At 37.1% G+C, this 19,737-nt stretch overlaps 1 protein-coding gene across 5 annotated transcripts in view; it reads right to left on the reverse strand.

The window, feature by feature from the left end:
* Window positions 1-1,882: 1,882 nt before the first annotated feature.
* Window positions 1,883-19,737, reverse strand: part of LOC109088309 (sodium channel protein type 8 subunit alpha-like) — a 50,243-nt gene continuing 32,388 nt past the window's right edge. For all 5 annotated transcript variants that reach the window (XM_042750972.1, XM_042750969.1, XM_042750971.1 and 2 more), the window contains exons 20-27: window positions 19,297-19,470; window positions 13,178-13,300; window positions 6,260-6,544; window positions 6,108-6,161; window positions 5,899-6,036; window positions 5,670-5,774; window positions 5,304-5,574; window positions 1,883-5,182 (exon numbers count right to left, since the gene is read on the reverse strand). In XM_042750972.1, coding sequence (XP_042606906.1) covers window positions 4,044-5,182; window positions 5,304-5,574; window positions 5,670-5,774; window positions 5,899-6,036; window positions 6,108-6,161; window positions 6,260-6,544; window positions 13,178-13,300; window positions 19,297-19,470 — 2,289 coding nt within the window. In that variant the 3' untranslated portion in view covers window positions 1,883-4,043. The remainder of the gene's footprint in view (window positions 5,183-5,303; window positions 5,575-5,669; window positions 5,775-5,898; window positions 6,037-6,107; window positions 6,162-6,259; window positions 6,545-13,177; window positions 13,301-19,296; window positions 19,471-19,737) is intronic.

The following is a 19,737-nucleotide window of genomic DNA, read 5'->3' on the forward strand; positions in this document are numbered from 1 at the left end:
CAGTTGGAACAAGGATAAGTAAATAATGATCCAATTTTTTCCTTTTTGGGTAAACTATCACTTTAAGAGCAGAGAATTAAATTAAGTAAATAAAATGTAAAAGGTGTTAATAGTTTTATGGAGGTGGGGGGCAGTTATTACTGTAGCAGATTAAAGACTAATTTTGTGATGTGAAGTGTGCTCTAAATGTGTCTGTGGCTTCTCATTCATGGTCAACAAAATCAGTAACAACTCTGTGCAACTGGAAGGCTGCTTTATTGTTAATAAAAAGTTTCGTGCTCAAATGAAGACAATCTTTTATATGTTCTTACTAAGAGTTCCAGTGGTTGTGCCATACACACCGTTATATGTCGTCCTACAACACTGTGTCAAACAAAACAACAGTTTGAAAAGCACTTTTGAAATCTTTTCAGCAAAATGGAAAGCATTTTAGTCATGCTAAAAATGTAAGTCCAGTAACTGAATATCGATACAAAAGTGAGTTTCAAAGATGGAAAAAACACAAAAGTCTGAAGCCAAGCAGTAGTTTTTTTTTTTTTTTTTTTTTTTTTACAAGCCAAGTGGATGATACACAAAGTACAGAAAACAGAACATCAGAAGATTTCATAACATTGAATCTGGAAGAAGTGGGCTTGTTTTCTTGGTTGGTTTCAGTGTTCCTCTAGTATAACACCAGACACCTTGTTCAGACTATTTTGAATTTTCATATCTTTCCCCCACCATCAACTAAATGTTAAATATGGCACCATCCTTCAAAACTGCAGTGAAATGCAATTCAGAAAATGAAGGAACATGGAGAAAATGCAGTAAAAAGGCACACGACAATTAGTGAAGTAGCACTAGAAACAGACCACTGAACACATAAAACCTGGATACGAAATGCATACAAAACTGTTGTTCAGGCCCGCAAGTACCGGCACTGATGTGTTTGGGGAGGCCTTTAGAGTAAAATACATGAACTGTTTTAGACTTTCAGGCTCGGGTGGGTGACCACACAATGTCCATAGGCAGGACGGCGCATATATATATATATATATTGGTGTGTGTGTGTGTGCATTCACGTGTAAATGTGTGTTTTGTATGTGTGTCAATAAAACCTCAAGGTAACAGAGGCGTGCTGATTGCATAACCCTCTCATTGTACAGTATCAGATTTAAATATCCAAGCAGCATTTATAACAACCGTGCGTGTGTTCATCTCCAACATAATTTTTTTGGACATCCACTGGACATGTTGCATATAAATGAAATATTACAGTGCTCATTAGTATATCCTTTCATATTATATATATATTTTTCTTTTTTCTGATATATATATACACACACACACACATATATATATATATATATATATATACACACACACACATATATATATATATACATATATATATATATATATATATATACACACACACATATATATATATACATACACATATATATATATATATATATACATATACATATACATATATATATACACACACACATGTATATATTCTTTGTATAATATTCTTGATACGTTATATAATTTAATTCCCTTTAATAAAAGTGAAATGTGAGAAACAAAATTAAATATGTGACAAGGGCATCAGCTGGAAGCCATTCTATATCATTGTTATAATTTATTATTAGATTAATAGCAGTAATTCTTTAAAATTCTGTATTTACAAAACCCACAACAAAGCATGCCATTTAAAATAAAATAATATATTACAATGCTTATAGTTTTCCTCAAAAAGTTCATTCTTTTCAGCAACTGTGCCATGTACATCATAACCCCTTTCTGTACATTGAATGATACATTAACTTGTCATACAGTCAGTGAGAGTGATTTTTCATTTCACATCTGAACTTAAATGGGAGTTAGGGGGGAAAACTACACGGTAGTCTAAGTGTTTCACCAGGCTTCGTTTGGTTCAAGTCCACAGCACACACACTGATTTACAGATCTCAGGCAGTAAGCAGACCTGCAGGTCTGAGAAGTAGAGGAAGTGGGTTTGTAAACTGGTGTGCTCTCCCGCTCACTGGTGGCGTGTGTCTGCTGACCCAGCGATTGAAGATGTCCTATGATTTAATACTCCTGTTCCTATGTATTAGCATTGTATTACGTTATCTGTGATCCACCGTAACACCCCACACTGAATAAGTGTTCATCCTTATCAAATATTAGAGTTAATGAAACATTACTCAAAATACTGTAAACAAAAGAATTACTGTTGCCAATTCAAACTATTTCTATTGCACCCAGAGCAAGAAGGGATGGCAGTTTGCTCAAGAGGTAGCAATGAGCCAATTTGTAGTATCACCACCACTGGCTAAAATAAACTACATGCTATCAGGCAACAAGTACCCATCACTTCATTAAAAATCATCTTCGTACTTCATAAAAGGGCCACCTTCCTTGTTTTCCTGCTGTGTAAGGCCAGTTTACATGTATAATCCAAGCTGTTCCAAATATACATCAGTCACTTTTTTCATTCAACAGGGAGAAAGCTATTAAATGTCTACAGGATGCATTCAAAATGGCTGCTCGAGTGCTTTCTCCGACATCTTTCAGACAAAACAAGATGCTAACACAACTGACAACCTCTTTTAATGGTAAACATGAGGATGCGCTGACATGAAGACAAGTACCTCCAGGAAAATCGAAGAGATGGCCTCCCACCAAAGCATTGTAAGGGTTTAAATGGCATGGTGGCTGTACCTTTTGAAGATCTATTGAAGGCCCTACCGGAGCCTCAGCTGCACATTGAGGGGCAGTTGAATCATATTGCTGGTGCAAAAAAGCAAATCAAGGTTTATGAACCCAAGATTTGATTCGAGTGAAATCGTTTCTCCAAATTGGCATCCCAAATTCTCCTCAGGTCCAGGGCAGTGAAACGCCTCTACGGGTGTGCCAATGTGCAGTTGCCACATTGTATAACCAAATGAAGGAACAGCTTTGATTGACCACCTTAAAAATACCCACATGACGCATGGTGTGAGAATCGGTTAATCAGGAAGCAAGCTTTAGGAGGGGTAAGTATACATATACTTGTCATAGCCAGTAGTTAAATATGTTGCTATTGACCAATCATTTCCCAGCTATATCTATTTAATTTGATAACTAGTGGACAGTATCGAATGTATGGTCAAGCCACTGATGTGGTTTGAGTAGCAGTGTCAAGTGGACTATGATTATACATGCATGATTCCTGATCAAAACATGCCACCATGCAAGTCATTTCTATGCATTGAACGAGCACAATTAATTATTTATTTACCAGGAACTCGGTCTGAGTAAGTCCCTTTCAGCCCAAGTCAAAACCCTGATAAATTCCCCAACCCAATATCAATGTGAAAGCCCATGTATAAAATGTCTTTTTTCTGTAAGTATAACAAAGAGATGATGACGAGATGAATGACATGGGCTGAGCTTTTTTCCCTACTTTTTGTGGGTCAAATAAGGTGAGATATTCATCACAACTGAAAACCCTTGCATAATGTTTCTGTTTTGTTTTTTGTTCTTTTTTTTTTTTAACCACGGACACTCCACATGATTGAGTTAACGTCGTTATTACTGGTTCTCCTATGATTAAAATACAACGTCCCAGAATCCTCGGGTTGAGCGGGAGGTTTCCGTGGGATTTCGGCAGTGTAGTGTTTGAAAGGGATGTCCATAGCAGAGGAATGCTGAACTCCACGCGTGGTGGTGCAAAGGAATCCATCTTATGAGCTTGCTTTGTACTGCTTTGTCCTTTGGCAGGTGGTCCCTATCAAAGATGTCTGCCATAGGTCATTATTTTGTTTCTTCTTGTAAGTGCCTTTCAGCTGCAGTTGGAACAGTAAAGTATTGGTCACTGAGCACAAATGTTAAGACAGTAAGCTCATAGGTTGGTTTGGTCATCATTAAATCTGTAAAAACCAAGCTGCTTTCCCGGTACATTTGTTGTCTGTAAACAACCTTGTTCCCCAAAGATTTCTGTGTTTTTTGTTGCAAATGATTTTCTATACATTTGTTGGAATAGATAGTTTCAGTCTCAACTCAACAGTTCAGTCTTAACACTTGGATTCCTTGACCTCTTTTTGGTTTTTGCCCTTTTTGTCACTCTCCTCCAGGTTCTCCTTCTCGGGTTTGGTCACACTGTCGTAGGACGGCAGCGAGGCAGTAGAAGGCGTGCTCTCCTTCTTGTCCTGATTGGTCCCGCCATTCTCCAGCCTGCTGCTGCTGAGCAAGCGCTTGCAGATGAAGCCTCTCCGAATAAGATAAGCACGGTAAGAACGCTGGATGACTGCGGCAGACATGTGCTCCTGCTTTCGGCGCAGAGTGGTGGTGATGGGCTCAAAAGACACTTTGGAAGGATTGGCAGCAATGAATCGTTCCTCCATCTGTTGCCGCATCATGTCCAGGTCGCCGCTATCACCCAACACGCGTTTGGTGAAGGCAAAGAGGATATCTAGGCAGTGAATACGGTCGCCGCTCACCATGGGCAGGTCCATGGCGATCAGCTCTATAGTGTTGGGCTTGGGAACCCGCAGCGGGTGCTCCAGAGTGTCAGCAAAGTCACCCAGCTTGGCGAAGGTGATAAACTGGGAAGCAGTGGGGTCAAACTTTTCCCAGATTTCGTAGAAGGACTCAAAGTCATCCTCGCAAAGTGGATCAGCGCTTTCCTCTGTGGCGACGCTGAAGTTCTCCAGAATGATGGCGATGTACATGTTAACCACGATAAGGAACGAGACAATGATGTACATGACGAAGAAGAAGATGCCCACTGAAGGGTTTCCACAGTTTCCTTTCACTGTGGTACCTGGATTCTCCTTATTCGGGTCACAATCCGGTGGGTAGTTGAGAATGGGAGCAAGAAGGCCATCCCACCCCGCTGAGGTGGTTATCATGAACAGGCAGATCATGCTATTCCCAAAAGTTTCAAAATTATACAAGTCATCTATGCCAGCCTCCCGCTTTACGTAGGCAAAGTTTGACATGCCAAAGATAGAAAAGATGAACATGACCAAGAACAGCAGAAGGCCGATATTGAACAGGGCCGGCAGTGACATCATCAGGGCAAACAGTAGAGTCCGAATGCCCTTTGCTCCTTTGATCAGACGCAAGATACGTCCGATTCGAGCCAGACGGATAACCCTGAACAAAGTTGGTGACACAAAGTATTTCTCGATCAGGTCAGCCAGAAACATTCCTGTGGTTTGGGGGATAGAAAGCAAAGAGAAGAAGAGGACAAATGAGCCAAACATATGCCACTGTATTTCAAAACCTAAATGAAAAACAAAATGGGATTTAGTGAAACATTGTTCACTTACCCACGATAGAGAGAATGACCACAACACAGTCAAAGATGTTCCAGCCATTGGTGAAGTAATAATGACGCAGTGCAAAGAGCTTCAGGACAAACTCAGTGGTGAAGGCCACAATGAAGATGAAGTTAACCCAATACAAAATGTTTTCAGTCTCTTGTGATTGATCGTCTGTCTCAACCATCATGGTGACCATGTTCAAACAGATGAGGATCATGATGGAGATATCAAACACCTGCTGTGTCACAAAGTCAAACACCATGCCCTGGAGCTTGTTCTAAAGAAGAGGAGAAATTAGCATAGATTTGAGATTAGGACTCTATTCAAGTCAGTTCAATGAGCGAAATATCACACTTTTCCTCAGTGTTGTACCTGGGGTCTGGGTATGGGTTTCTGAGGTTTCTTTGAGCCAAGCTTCTTCATAGCATTGTAGTACTTCTTTTGTTCCTCTGTCATGAAGATATCCTGACCTCCAAAGTATAGACATAAACAATATTTGGTTAAAATCTGCTCCGCTAAAGTCCAAATATGCTGGGAAAATCACTTGTTTAAATACAAAACAACAATAATTTAAAGTGAAGAAAAAAAAGTGGAGACTTATTTTTTTCTTCTGCTGGTTGAAGTTATCAATGATGACACCAATGAAGAGGTTGAGTGTGAAGAAAGAGCCAAATATAATGAAGATAACAAAGTAGATGTACATGTAGATGTTGTCCTCATACTTTGGTTGTTCTCCCACCTGAGGAGAGAAAGACAGTTTAAAAGGGTACTTTGACTCAGGTGTCAAGTAAGATTGCACAGACATCTCACCTTTCGTGAATCAATTGCTGCATACATGATGTCCATCCATCCTTTAAAGGTTGCCTAAGCAGCAAAAAGGGAAAGTTAATATCAGTGTTTAACATATTTCTTCAGCCAAAAAAACATTTTACTAAAAACTAAAAGCAGGCAGGTAGTCTTACCACTTGCAGTAGAGCCAAGTAACCAGCACCCACATTGTCAAAGTTGATTTTGACGTTTCTCCAGCGCACCTCAGTGTAGTTCTGATCTATCAATGCTTGGCACTCTGATTTGTTGTTGACTACATCAATTTCGAACAATGCCTTTTCAGTTGCATTGTAGCAGTAGTAGTACTTTCCCGCAAACAGGTTGACACCCATGATACTGAAAATCAGCCAAAAGATGAGGCAAACCAGCAAGACATTCATAATGGAAGGGATGGCACCAACCAAGGCGTTGACTACCACCTAGACCAGAGTAGGACAGACAAGATGTACAGTGTAAGAGACCCGAAATGGCCCATCAAATCCTCAAACAGAAACACATTTAAACACTCTCACATTTGTGGCTGCATATTTGCATGGCATAAGAAAAAGAATGACACTACGAACATTGCTCAGTGTCCAATATTAACTAATTATAAACTATCTTTGATTCATGTTTCAGTCACATGGCCATCCAAGAAAATTGCTTCAAAGCTTATTGTCTACACTGTCTTTATTTTGTTTCAGCGATAGGCGGAGCGTGTGTAAGGCTGGGGAAGGCTTAGCCTTCCCATGCCCTGACCATGGGGACTTAGGGCAAAAATGGCTCTAAATTGGACAAAAATGCCCCTGTACAAACAAATTAAATATAGTATGTCTGTTGCTAACAAAGGGAAAATGAATAGACAGTGTCGATTGTGGCATTAAATTAAGATCTGATCATATGTTTCTGTTTTTATTTTTAGTATTTTTTGTTTGTTGTTTTTTTTGTATTGTGTATTTTAATTATTTTGAGATTATTCTGTTGAGCTTAGAAATGCAATGGCCAATCAGAGGAGTTCAGTTGAGTCATCGCTGAAATTCATTTGTTTTGTTGAGTGCGTGCACATTCTCTGACTGAATTCTGGACTCTTGGGAATTCTCTCATCAGAAACAGCAAAGCGCAGATGTACGTACAATGTAAGTAAGAGATTAATTTCACAGTGTATACAGCTTCAGTTATAACGGTAGTTTCTTTTTTTTTGAGAGTACTTAAACTTGTGATAGATCAAAGTTAGTGATAATGTCACTTTCTATAGCCTATATAATTTATTCGCTGTTTGAATAGCAGTGGAAAGGAATTATCAATTTCTAATGTTTTTATTAAATTGTAATCACGTTAAATACAAATTGAGTCTCATTAAACATGTTTTATTAGCCTACATGACACCCATGTCTGGTTCTTGCCTAAGAAGATGGGTTTATGATGTTTAATACATTTGGCTGCTTTTAGCTTTACCTTGGAGTTGGTTCAACCTCCTGCGGTTTCAGCTCTATGTTAAAAATGTGTCCAAGGTTCCTGCTATAATTCTATAATTTGACTTTTTTGTTGTTTTCCTATAGACAGCAGTTTCAGATCAGGGATCTTAGCTAATACTTAAAATCTTAAATTTGGCTGCAAGAAGATTTTCATTGTAATGATGACGTGTTCAACCTTGTTATACCAAAAGACGGAATTTCTCCCAATTCATTCCAAAGGTATTTTTTTCCCAAAAAGTATGAATGATGCTTTTCTTCAGTCTAATGTAATGCAAGATGATGACATCAGTGTACTTTCCGAAAAAAAACTAGCAACCAAAGTTTTGTTTTTGTTATCTGTAATATTATTTCATAAATGTTGTCTTCCAAAGTTTATTAATTTTCATTTTTTATTAAATGCATTACAATATTGCGTTACTCCATAAAAAGCTACCAACTCCATTATTTTCTATGGAAAGTAAGTCATTATGTTACTTTTGCATTACATTTTATCACCTGGGCTGGGTTTGCTTATTTATTTTTTAATAACAAGAAACCCAAAAGTTATATTTCTTTGCAACTGTAAAGAACTGTAATTAAAAATAAGACCAATTTTGTAATCATTTTGTAAAATTAGCTACAGGACCCACATACAACCCATAATTTGTAAATCATCATAATTAAGTCTCTTTAAGGTCATTAATATTCAAGAGTGAAGCAATTAACTTAGTGGGATTTGTAAATTGATTGTTATTTCTTTGCATAAATATAAATTCATTAGTATAGTACTGGTGGAATTTAGCATATACTGTACGTACATCTGTGGTTTGGGAAATCTTTTTTTTTTTACTGGCCATGCTGTCACTACAAATAGCTTTTTTTGTTTTCCTTGGGTGGCCTATGACTTTTACAAAGTAAATACTATTACTTGTCTATACTAGTTTCAAAGCCAATAAATCCTTTGAATCCCAAAAATTTGAGTCCTAAATAGGTGGCTCCTTATTCTGGCTCTGGATTATCCCAGCACTGCACAATGTGGAAAGATGCATCCAAAATTGCACACTGCATTCAATGATATATATAAAAAAATAAAGTCCTAAAGTCCTACTCATCAAATGCACAGTGCTGAGGTCTTCCAGGACTACAGCCCTAAATAGTAGCTCTCTGACTAAGCAGTATATTTATAAAAATGAATGCAACATCTTCCATACAAATATGCCACAGACTCACACAACTTCTACATCCCCAAAGCAAACAGTTGCATCCTTAAAACTACAACCCACCACCCAACTACTTTAACATTGCCATGGCAAGCTTGAGTAACTTAAAACCTTTTACACATCATCCCATCCTCCCCACAACCCATTTGCCTCCATATCCCTCCCCTCCCCCACCGTCCCAGTCAGGACATCGTCCATCAGTGATTAGCGATGAGCAGAGCGTGCCAGGAGACGCTCACTAACTGTGTTAGGCAGCCGAGCCGCAGCTCTCAGGCAGGCAGCTGAGCATGCACATACTGAAAAGTGGAGCCATATTCCCCCCTTGAACACACTGAGAGGCACAGAGGATGGCAGGATTCTCTCAGCAAGTGCAGGGGACCAGGCTGATAGCAGATGTTTTTGAGTGCTGATTTGTTTTACATTTTCAAAATGAGAAATACAGTAATACACAAGATGACAGAATACGTAAAATTTGGAGTGCTGAAGATTGAAAGACCCCCAGGAAAAAGCACTTGTCAAGAGAATTACTGTCCATCTTTTAATAGAGACTACATGTTCAAATGTCACATAGACGTAAAATATATTTGTGAGAATTGACACAGATATCAAAGTGAGGGAAAATGGCTTTCAAAAGTGCATAATGTGCATTTCCAATTGAACAGGACATGCGTGTTACATGACATCTTTGTGCAATCTCAAGAACCGTTAAAATCAATAAATAAATGGACAGGAGAGGCAGCAGTGTGGAGCGATTTCTGCCGTTTCAAAGCTGGCTGGGGTTCGATATATGATTTGGGGTACAGAAAAACTAATAATTGAATAAGGTAACTCAAATTTTAGATAATCAAGACAATACATCAGACGAGAACTAACTCCTATACTTAATGTGTTTGTATTTGGCCAGAGAATCACCTATCAAAAATCGCAAACATAGCACAGTCTAAGCTGGTTTTATCTCTCCACTGTTGCGTCTCCTTATCAAGTCATTTATTCATTTTTAACTCTAATTTCAAACAAAACAGCATATCAGTTGATGAACATCGATTATTCACTAGGGTAAGAACTCATCGTTCTCTCTGTACTTATTTTACTTATATATACTTCTACCGGTTACATAAAATGGATTTCACACACCCTCATGAATCCAATTATAGGTACACAAACAGAACAAATTTAGGAAAACACCATTTCGATTCACCCAAAAATGACAGTATAATCTACACACAATACTTAAAGTTTTAAGAGATAGAAGAAAGACAGAAGACAACAAAATAATTACTAAATCCTACGAAATAAACTGCCATAAAATAGTACAACAGGGCTCCAGAATAAAATAAAAATGACTAGCGAGCCACTGGCTCTTAAAATTAAACATTTAGGAGCTAAATAACTTTGCTTATGATCTATAAATTACAAATCAATAAATAATAATGGTAAATATATATTTTTTAATTCATATAAGTAACATATCCTAGTTCATTTACAATCGGATTGAAAAATTGTTATTCACCAACTCATTGCTTGAACATTTCACTGACTGAGCTAGTCTTATTTAAAAAACTAACTCACAAGCACATTCGTTTCTTGAAACATTTACTCAAAGCGGGACAGACATCATGGCTGCCACTATGTTCTTTACCCATGCCAACAAGATTATAACTGACAAACTGTATATGGACAGCAAGTTGCCCTGACTAAAGCCAGTGGTGACTAGATTTTAAGTTAGTGTTTTTTTAAATCACATTTGCAACCATTTTAGTTGAAATCTGGAGCCCTGTTATCAGATGTATACATAAGGGCAAACATAACATCAACTATAGCTTTAAATTTGATAACTGATATACCTTATCTGTCATTTTTGGGTCCAGGCATACCTTAAGTCATAACAGCAGTGTGAGATCACAGATCTCTTTACTCTGATTCCTTTTCTGTTTGGAAGTAAAACTAACACAAACCTCTCACTTCCATAGTCTTGCACATTTCCTAAGCTTCTGTGTTTACTCCTTGTAAACCACTGACTAGTAACTATTACAATTGTCCTAACTAATCAAATCTAAAAGATATCATCCACTCCACATTGTTAAAGGCTTCAACTGGAAACCAGATGGAAAATGCAGAGAGATACAGAAGCTTAGCAAATATATCCCTCTCACACCCAGGGTTTCTCTTTTCACAGTTCCATGTGCAGATCCTCGACAAGCAAAGAGGGGTGAGGTGAGCCTCCAGCGGCTTGGTTCCTCGACGCTGCTCTGGGCTGGGCAGCGCGGGGCCAAATGGGCTGAAGTGAACAGTGTGGAATGGAGGGAGGTAGGGAGGGAGGCAGGGAGGAGGTGAGGAGGGGTTGAGAGGATACAGCTCAGGGCAACCAGTCCACAGGTAAGAGAAGAAAGACTGAAAGTGACAACAACCAGGTGCAACGGTTCACAACCATCAAAGGGGTAAAGTACCTATCGTTGCCAAATTTGTTAGGATGGCCTCCATGTGTTCAAACATTCAGCACTGACAGGTGTTTGTTGTTTATAGGGAAACTCTCACACATATTTTTGCTCTCTGACTAAAGTAAAATAGCCCATTTCTTTTACCTTCACCAACTGACTCTTTGCTAAGCCTTAAAACGTCAGTGACCAATTATACCTTAGCAATACTTGCTATATCAAGCTTTGGCTCTTTTGTAATTAAGTCAATGGTAGATATGCGTCTTTGGATAGTTTTAAATGGAATTTGAAAGAGTTTTTACTACTGTTCATAAGTTTGGGGTCGGTAAGATTTTGTAATGTTTTTGAGAAAGTCACTTTTTCTCACCAAGGCTGCATTTATCTTGACAAAATAAAGCAAAAACAGTAATATTATGAAATATTATTACAATTTAAAAATCTGAATTTTCAGCAACTATTAGTCCAGTCTTCAGAGTCACATGCTGATTTGGGTCTTAAGATACATTTGTTGTTATTATCAATTATCAGTTGCACTGTTATTAGCTGAAAAGAATTTATATGAAATTGAATCTTTAGTAACATTATAAATGTCTTAACTGTCACTGTTGATTAATTTCTTGCATCCTTAATGAATAAAAATACAAATTAAAATTAAATTAAAATCTAACTGAACCTATACAGTTTAGTGTATCCACCTTATTTTTCAATGCAGAAGTCATTTTCTGTGAATGAGCGAGACTTCTGGTTCATTAGCTGCTGTAGGGAAATAACAAGAAGAAAAACAAAGTGCAGTAAATGGTAAAACTGTTTTCACTACACACCAGTGTTTTCATAATTAAGATATTACATTAAAATAATATGGTAAGACACAGCAAAACAAGCTGTTTTATACAGCTAAAATAGCAGGAAGCGGATGACACCGGAAGCCAGACACATACAATTTACAAATGACCACATCCACACATGGGAAAAATAAGGCGGATACAAAATGGTAAAATATTTTTGCTAGAAGACATACATGCAGCATTTGCCAATCTTTAATGATCATTATAAGATGTGTTATTCCCAAAAGAACATGTTTTACTTAAATATGTACAATTTGAATTTTAATTCATTTAAATATTAATTCATATAGTACTAGAAATCACAGTATTTGATTATTTTAGAGCTTTCCTTAATTCAACCTCTTAATCTCAGTATTGCATAATTTAATTTCCTTAGAAAAATGGCAGATGAAAGATACTTTTTACATTTTAACAACACTCACGGAGAGCGAGTAACAGTAACCAAGGGGGGTGGAGCTTAGCAAAGAGTCAATTATATTAAATGTGCTCTGAGTCATCAAGAGAATATCTAGTGTGCTGTAGTACTAGTGAAGTGGGGACCTCAGTGGTAAAGTGTTTTGTGCTGCTGGTTGTTCTCTGAGAGACAGGGTCAGTGTAACAGAGGAGAAATGGAAGGAAGGGGGCTCTCCATCAAAAGCAGAAGTTGAGAGTCAGGCCAAATGAACAGCCAATTGCAGATCAAATGCTGTGTGAAAATGAGAAGGGATTTGAATGGTTTTGCGTTTGGATTTGTAAATAATTGTTCATGCTATTTTTGTCGTCCAGGGCCAATTGGAAATATTATTTGTAATGAGGCAGCTTTGATACATCTGACAATGACTTTACTAGGAGTCAATCATACACCCGATTTCAGTTAAATCAGGGAAGCTTTTCACATCCTATTTTTCAAGTTATCTCAGCTGCATCATGACTGGATCATTAATGTGGTACAGAAGAGGTGTGCATGAAAAGGTGAGTCCTTTTCATTGGCGGCTGTCTTTAAAAAAAATCCCCCAGTATGGTTTCGGTGGTTCTTGTCGCTTTTTTTTTTTTTTTTTGTTTGTTTTTCGATCAGTTCTAGCATGCTTTAACTGCTGAATGGGCATGCAGAGAGATCAGCTCTATAGCTTTGTATCTTACCCTCATCCCTTCAAAACGTGACAATGCTCTGAGGGGTCTCAGGGCCCTTAGTGTCCTGAGTGATTTAATGGGCCCTAGTTCGGAGTAGCCCAGCGCATTAGCTATAAGGCTGACTATAGACACCTACACAGAAACAGAGAAGCAAAAAAGGATCCATACTGTTAGACGAGAGAAAGCTCTTGAGGGAAGAGATGGCCTCTAGAGCTGCTGGAACGTTGGTTTACACACATACACAACAGTTCGGATGGGTATATACATATATAACACTGCATTTATACATGTATATATCCCCAAGAAGGAGAGAGAGAGAGAAAGACTCATATTTAGTATCGGTTACAGGTACAGATAGGGATTTAGAGGCAGAGGATAAACCCAGGATTAGTTAGTTTTGGGAGGTCACCAACCCTTGTGAGCTTCCTTACACCTGTGGAGAAACTTGTGGTTGAAAGAAAGAGACAGAGAGAAAGAGAAACATAAGACTCGAACAAAAAAAGACAGAGAAGCGCACAACGCACGGCTGATGAAGTACGTTAGGGGACCTTGGGGACGTGGGGGGTTGAGAAGATAGAGGTGACCCCTGCAGATGCATCAAAAAAGCAACCCAACATACTTCAAGAACCTTACCCTTGCCCTTCTAACATTGTCTCTCCATGTAGCTCTTGGCTGAGGCATTAAATCCCATTTAATTTAAGACAGACAAACTAATGGAACCTGTGAGAAAGAATACAGGTAAACATGTACATGTATGCCAAATTGCAAATTACATTGATTTTACAGTTTAAAGAGCATCACAGTGACACAGTAACGTGACAGCGAAAGGGGAGATCGGGGGGCGCAGATAGTAAATGAAAATTAGACAGCACCCAAAGGACGAAAAAATCACTCTGTGGGAACCCAAGCCCTGGTTACTCAAAATGCCATCCACTGTGGAAAAGTAAATGCCCTCCATGCTAACTGGAAGGATAAAGCGAACATGTAAGTAAAGGGCAGAAAGGTCATATCGGTCAAAATGGCTCTCTAGAGAACTGTATTGATTATATCGCATGTATGTCCATGCAAAGGATTGGTGCAAACAAGAACATCAAAAAAGGCTTGTAACTGTTCAGGAACAAAAACACCAATGGATAGGCAGTGGATTGGGACACCAGGCTTGAGCACCCCTATGAAAAGGTATACAAACAGACCTGCACACCTCCAACCAACCACTGACGAAGACTTGGTAAAAACACAGCAAAAGTCCACAACACCGAAAGCTAACCAACTCACAGAAGGGGTTCTATTAAAGGTGAAAGCTTTATTCTGAATGGCTATCATATTCCTTTACTGAAGAAACCATGCTAGCTGACATTTTAGAAACCAAAAGGCAAGAATTTTTGGCGGTTTTTAATACCCACAAGGGCACCAGTATCCATCAATAATCTCTGCACAGAAATATCCAGTTAAATTCCCCTTAAAAAAAAAAAAAATTATTGATTCGGTGGCATCAATTAAAATGGACTAATTTTTTTGTTTCACATATTTAAAAATAATAAAAATGCTCTTTTTCTCTCAAAATAGACAGAATACAACTCTTCACAAAATGAGTACTTTTTAGAAGCTACCGTGTAATAAAGCTTTCTCCTTCATCTACAGATCATGTGATCTTTGGGGGTAATTGTCACCTTAAGCCTCAGTCGGAACCCACAAGCACCCCTTTATGGAGGGCCCCGGGGCCCCCTGAGCCGGCTGAGATGGCCCCTCAGTGTAAGCTTTCTTCATCTGCCAGCACGCTCGCTCTGTAAGGCAAGGTCAATGAGATGTGTGGCTGTGACCAAATGAAGACAGGAAAAAAAAATGTCAACTAAAATTGAATAGATTCAAAACAATCAAAAATGGCTGATGTTTGTCACTCAAACCCTTTTGGTTATTAAATGAATTACAAGATAATAAAGCATATTAAAATAATATTTAATATATTATTAAATAATTTCTTTTGGAATGGATCTTAACTTTATAATATATATCTAAAAAAATTAGATATATGAGCATAGTCAAATAATAGTCTGTATGGCTGATGGCACAGATATATAGCATGACAGACAATAGGAAATAATGGAACATATACAGTATATAAACATACATGAACACACAAACGCATGCTAGATATGATGCTGGCCCCTTGTGAAAGCCCTCTGAGCATCACACCCATAAAAGCAAAAGCAAATATCAGTGGAGGAACAAAGCATATACTAGTCAGGAGGACAACTCACCGTCTGCTGCACGTCCTCAACATCAACACATCTCAGCACTACCTCACGGAAGGGAAGAGTGGGGAGGGAGGAATGAACTTTTGATCCATCTTGGGATATGGAGTTCTTCCCAACTAGCACAAGTGTTAGTCCAGCACCCCGGGAATAGTTAAGATGGACTATAGCTCCCATCAGCCTCAGTTAGGGCTGAGGAGTAGGGGTTGATGGACAGAGGGTTGGTATGGACTGTAGTCAGAGCAAACTCACAAATTTGGTTTATTTTTTAGCTGTGCTGCATTCCATTCAAAGTCAGATGTGGAACATTCCTACATGATATCTTAAAATCCCTGAATAAAAACCATTCCTCAACACTGAGACGATGTATAAATAAGATGTTTGAAAATTCATTTAGGCATTTGGTAGATGCTTTTATCAAAAATCAATTTTGTCAGTTAATATGTTCCACGTGAATCAAACCCATGACTTCAGCATTGATCGTCATGCTCCACCATTTGAATCACATCAACTCTATAGATTTAACCAAATAGTAACCAAATTGTGGAGGATAAATGATGCATGAAAAAATATCAGATACCAAAACATTACCACGTTTCATACTATCTGAAAACAACTTCTACCCTCATGTAATACCTCTGACTAATTTCTGCATTTGATTTGGTAAAAATTAAAAATGTTAAGTATCATAAATGAACATCCATGTGAACATCTCCCTATACACAACTATTTAAAAGTTTGGGGTGGTTTTTTCAATGTTTTCAGTGTCTTATGCTCACCAAGGCTGCATTTATTTGATCAAATAAAATCAGTAATATTGTGAAAAGTTTATTACAATTAAAATATTAGTTAATTTTTTTTTTTCATTTTATTATAAATCTAATTTGTTAAAGTGATGGCAAAGATGAATTTTCAATTTTCAATTTGCTGATCTTGGTGCTCAAGAAACATGTCTCAGTATTATCACAGTCGATAACATTAGTGCTACTTAGTATTTTTGTATAACTCATGATACATATTTTTTCAGGATTCTTTGATGAATAAAGAATTTATTTGAAATTGATTTTTTTTGTAACATCACAAATGTCTTTACCGAAACTTTTGATAATTTTAATGTGCCTTTGTTGAAAACCAGTATTCATTTATTTAAAAACAAAAATAATAATAAATAAACTTCCCAAACTTTTGAATGGAGTTTGCGAGATGTCATAAAACCAGCGTCTCGGCAAGTTTCTGCATGGATTCCGAGACGGAAGTCTGTTAGTGAAGTCAAGTGAAGTTCTTTCGAACTTTTGCAGGCAGGAAATTCAAAGTTTCAGAGTTGGAATGGAATACAGCACCAGCTATGAATGAGGGATCAGGCTTTGTGTGTAAATAAATAAATGTGATATTTAATTAATTGTCATAGTGTAAAAATTATCTTCATATAGTGCTAAACAAAATATTTCAGAATAAAACTTTTGGGAGCGTCTATATGCTTTTGGATAAATTTCAGGTGTATAAAACTGTTGGTAAAAGAAGATTAACTTCTGATAACATTTAAGGAAATATATGACATGAAAGAACATCAAATAGACTGTGTATGCATCTAATAATGTCCCACAGCACCTCATTAAACAGCATTGTGTGTACGAGTTCTGCTAAAAGGTGGTTAGTTCAGGAACAAGGTCAGAACACACATACAATCAAATTGTATCTTGACATGGTCACTGCAATTGTAACATGTCCTCCACATATCATGAGAAAAGCACATCCACATGACATTCCTCTGAATCCCTTAGTTTGGAGTCCAAGTGTGAGCATTTTAGATACATAAACAACTTAACATATTTTCATCAAATACCTTGACTCATAATTTAAAACTACATTAGCATCACTCATTTGTTGTGTAAAATACTCTGTTTATGGAACAACTGATTGCAATCATAACTTGTAATGGACTCTAAAATGCATTTTACACTTGGTGAGTCTCCCACAATAAGGGCAGGGCAGAAAATGAACCCAGTCAGAGGCCACACATATCTTATTGTTCACACAGTATAGACATCATACACATGTACGGGATTTAGAAACAAGGTTCATTTAGAATGAGATATGCTTGAATATCTTAGATCAATAATCATTGTTATTGACAGACTGATTCTGGCTAGTAATTTCCATTCCAACACTTAAACCATACAATGATAGATATGGCCTGTGTCATTTTATTAAAGGAAATTGAATACAAAGGGGGAAGACAATATTTGCACAATATTGGTGACTTTCAAGCCAGTTTATCATTCTTGATAGCAGATATTCAAGCATCCCAGGGTAATGTAGAAATCTAGCATTTTTGCACAGCTATGCATGGGTGATAGATCTTAAAGAGATGATGCAATCTTATGAAATAACATGATTTAGACACAAAGAATATTTATTATATAAGCATTTATATTCAAGATAAGCACAACATTTTTCCTTCAAGCTTCACCCCTGCATAACAACACACAGCTTTACTCTTCATATAAAAGATCACATTTGACTCTTCTCTGCCCAAAACATTAACATCTTGTTAAAAGGGGAACCATCCTTTTGTTGGCCTTGACTATCGCATAAAACATCTGCATAGATACAGGACGGCGAGCAGATATTTGTCTTTTCATCTCCTCTGCTGCACCATTTTCCTTTTTAACTGACAGCTCAAAGAAACTGCTCAACCGGTTTTCAGCTATTTTTAAGTCATCTTTAAAACTTACATTGCTGTGACTGGCAACCAGTATCGTCAGGTCTATGAACATGCAGAGTTTATACGATCTCTGCTGTCTGAAATGCCAAAGAATTTATTTTATCATTTTAAACAAAGCTTCTAATGTCCCTGACTTGGTTAGGTCACTTGGCGGCCATCTTGATAACACCCATTTGCAGCTAATTTTTATGTAGGTAAAAGATATACAGCTCCTAGCTACTTGAATGGGAAAACAGAGAAATTTCCAAAGCTGTTTATCAAGACATTTTGACCCTAACCCTAACCCTAAGTCACAGAAAAAGCACTGACGTGTCTGTAGTAAAGTAGAGCTCCTGCACTCAGATTCATAGCTTGTTTGTGGTAATAGCGAAAAGAAAGATTTTTTGAACAGTGGAAAAAGTGTAAAATATAAAAAAGTGACAGGACTGAATTATATACTTTATTTATTTTATACTTTAAAACATAAAATAAAACAACAACAGAAAAAGTGTAAACGTATATTAAAAAAAGTTTGTTTGTAACTTTGTTTTATTTATTTCATACTTTGAAACATTTCGCACACGCACACGCACACACACACACACTGATATATATATATATATATTATATATATATATATATATATATATATATATATATATATATATATATATATATATATATATATATATATGCATATATACATATATACACACAAACATTAATGTTGAACATTAGAGTTTCCACCAAATTATTGTTATGGTCTGGCTTACACTCTCACTCACACTGTTTCTGTCCTGGTCCAGGATAATTCTACTTTTCTCATTTGCTAAAATGCTTGAATTACACTTTCATGTTTAAATGTATTGACTGGTATGAGAAGCATACAAAATAATCTTATCATCATAAAGTGACTTAACAAAAGTTAAATTTTTTTGTCCAAAGCAGCCATACGTGTATCACATCATGCTGCTTGGCCCCACACACTGATTTGTGCAAAATCTCGTTCCACATAGCTTCATATTAGAAATGAAATATGTTCAGGTTATGATACAATGTAACACTAGTCAGACTTTGCTTTTGGCAGGATGGAACCCATCAACAAAATGTGTACGTTAAGGGCATTTATCAAACTGACAACAAACATAGCACAAATTAAATCATAGACTTACGTCAACAATGAAGAAGTCCAGCCAGCACCAGGCGTTGGTGAAGTACTTGACAAAACCGTAGGCCACCCACTTTAACAACATCTCCAATATGAAGATGTAGGTAAAGACCTTGTCAGCGTACTCCAGAATAATACGGATTGTCTTCCTCTGTTCAATGTACACATCCTCAAAAGCCTGCAGCAGATAACATACAGTTGCATTAATAAAAAAAGTTCTATCTGCTGCTCTAATTCTCAGTGGTTTTCATTTCAATTAAAAAACCAAAGAAGAGAATGCAGTAATATTTCAGTTAGAATATTAATTCAAGAAATAATCAATAGAAATAATACAAAAACAGATAATGATATTATTATTATTTATGCACAACAACAACTGGGAAAACAACTGAACAGAAGGCTACTTCTTTGTGTTATAATTCAGTTTAAAACAGAGTCAGCTTTC

This window comes from Cyprinus carpio, chromosome B23, assembly GCF_018340385.1.
Source record: "Cyprinus carpio isolate SPL01 chromosome B23, ASM1834038v1, whole genome shotgun sequence".
NCBI lineage: Eukaryota > Metazoa > Chordata > Actinopteri > Cypriniformes > Cyprinidae > Cyprinus > Cyprinus carpio.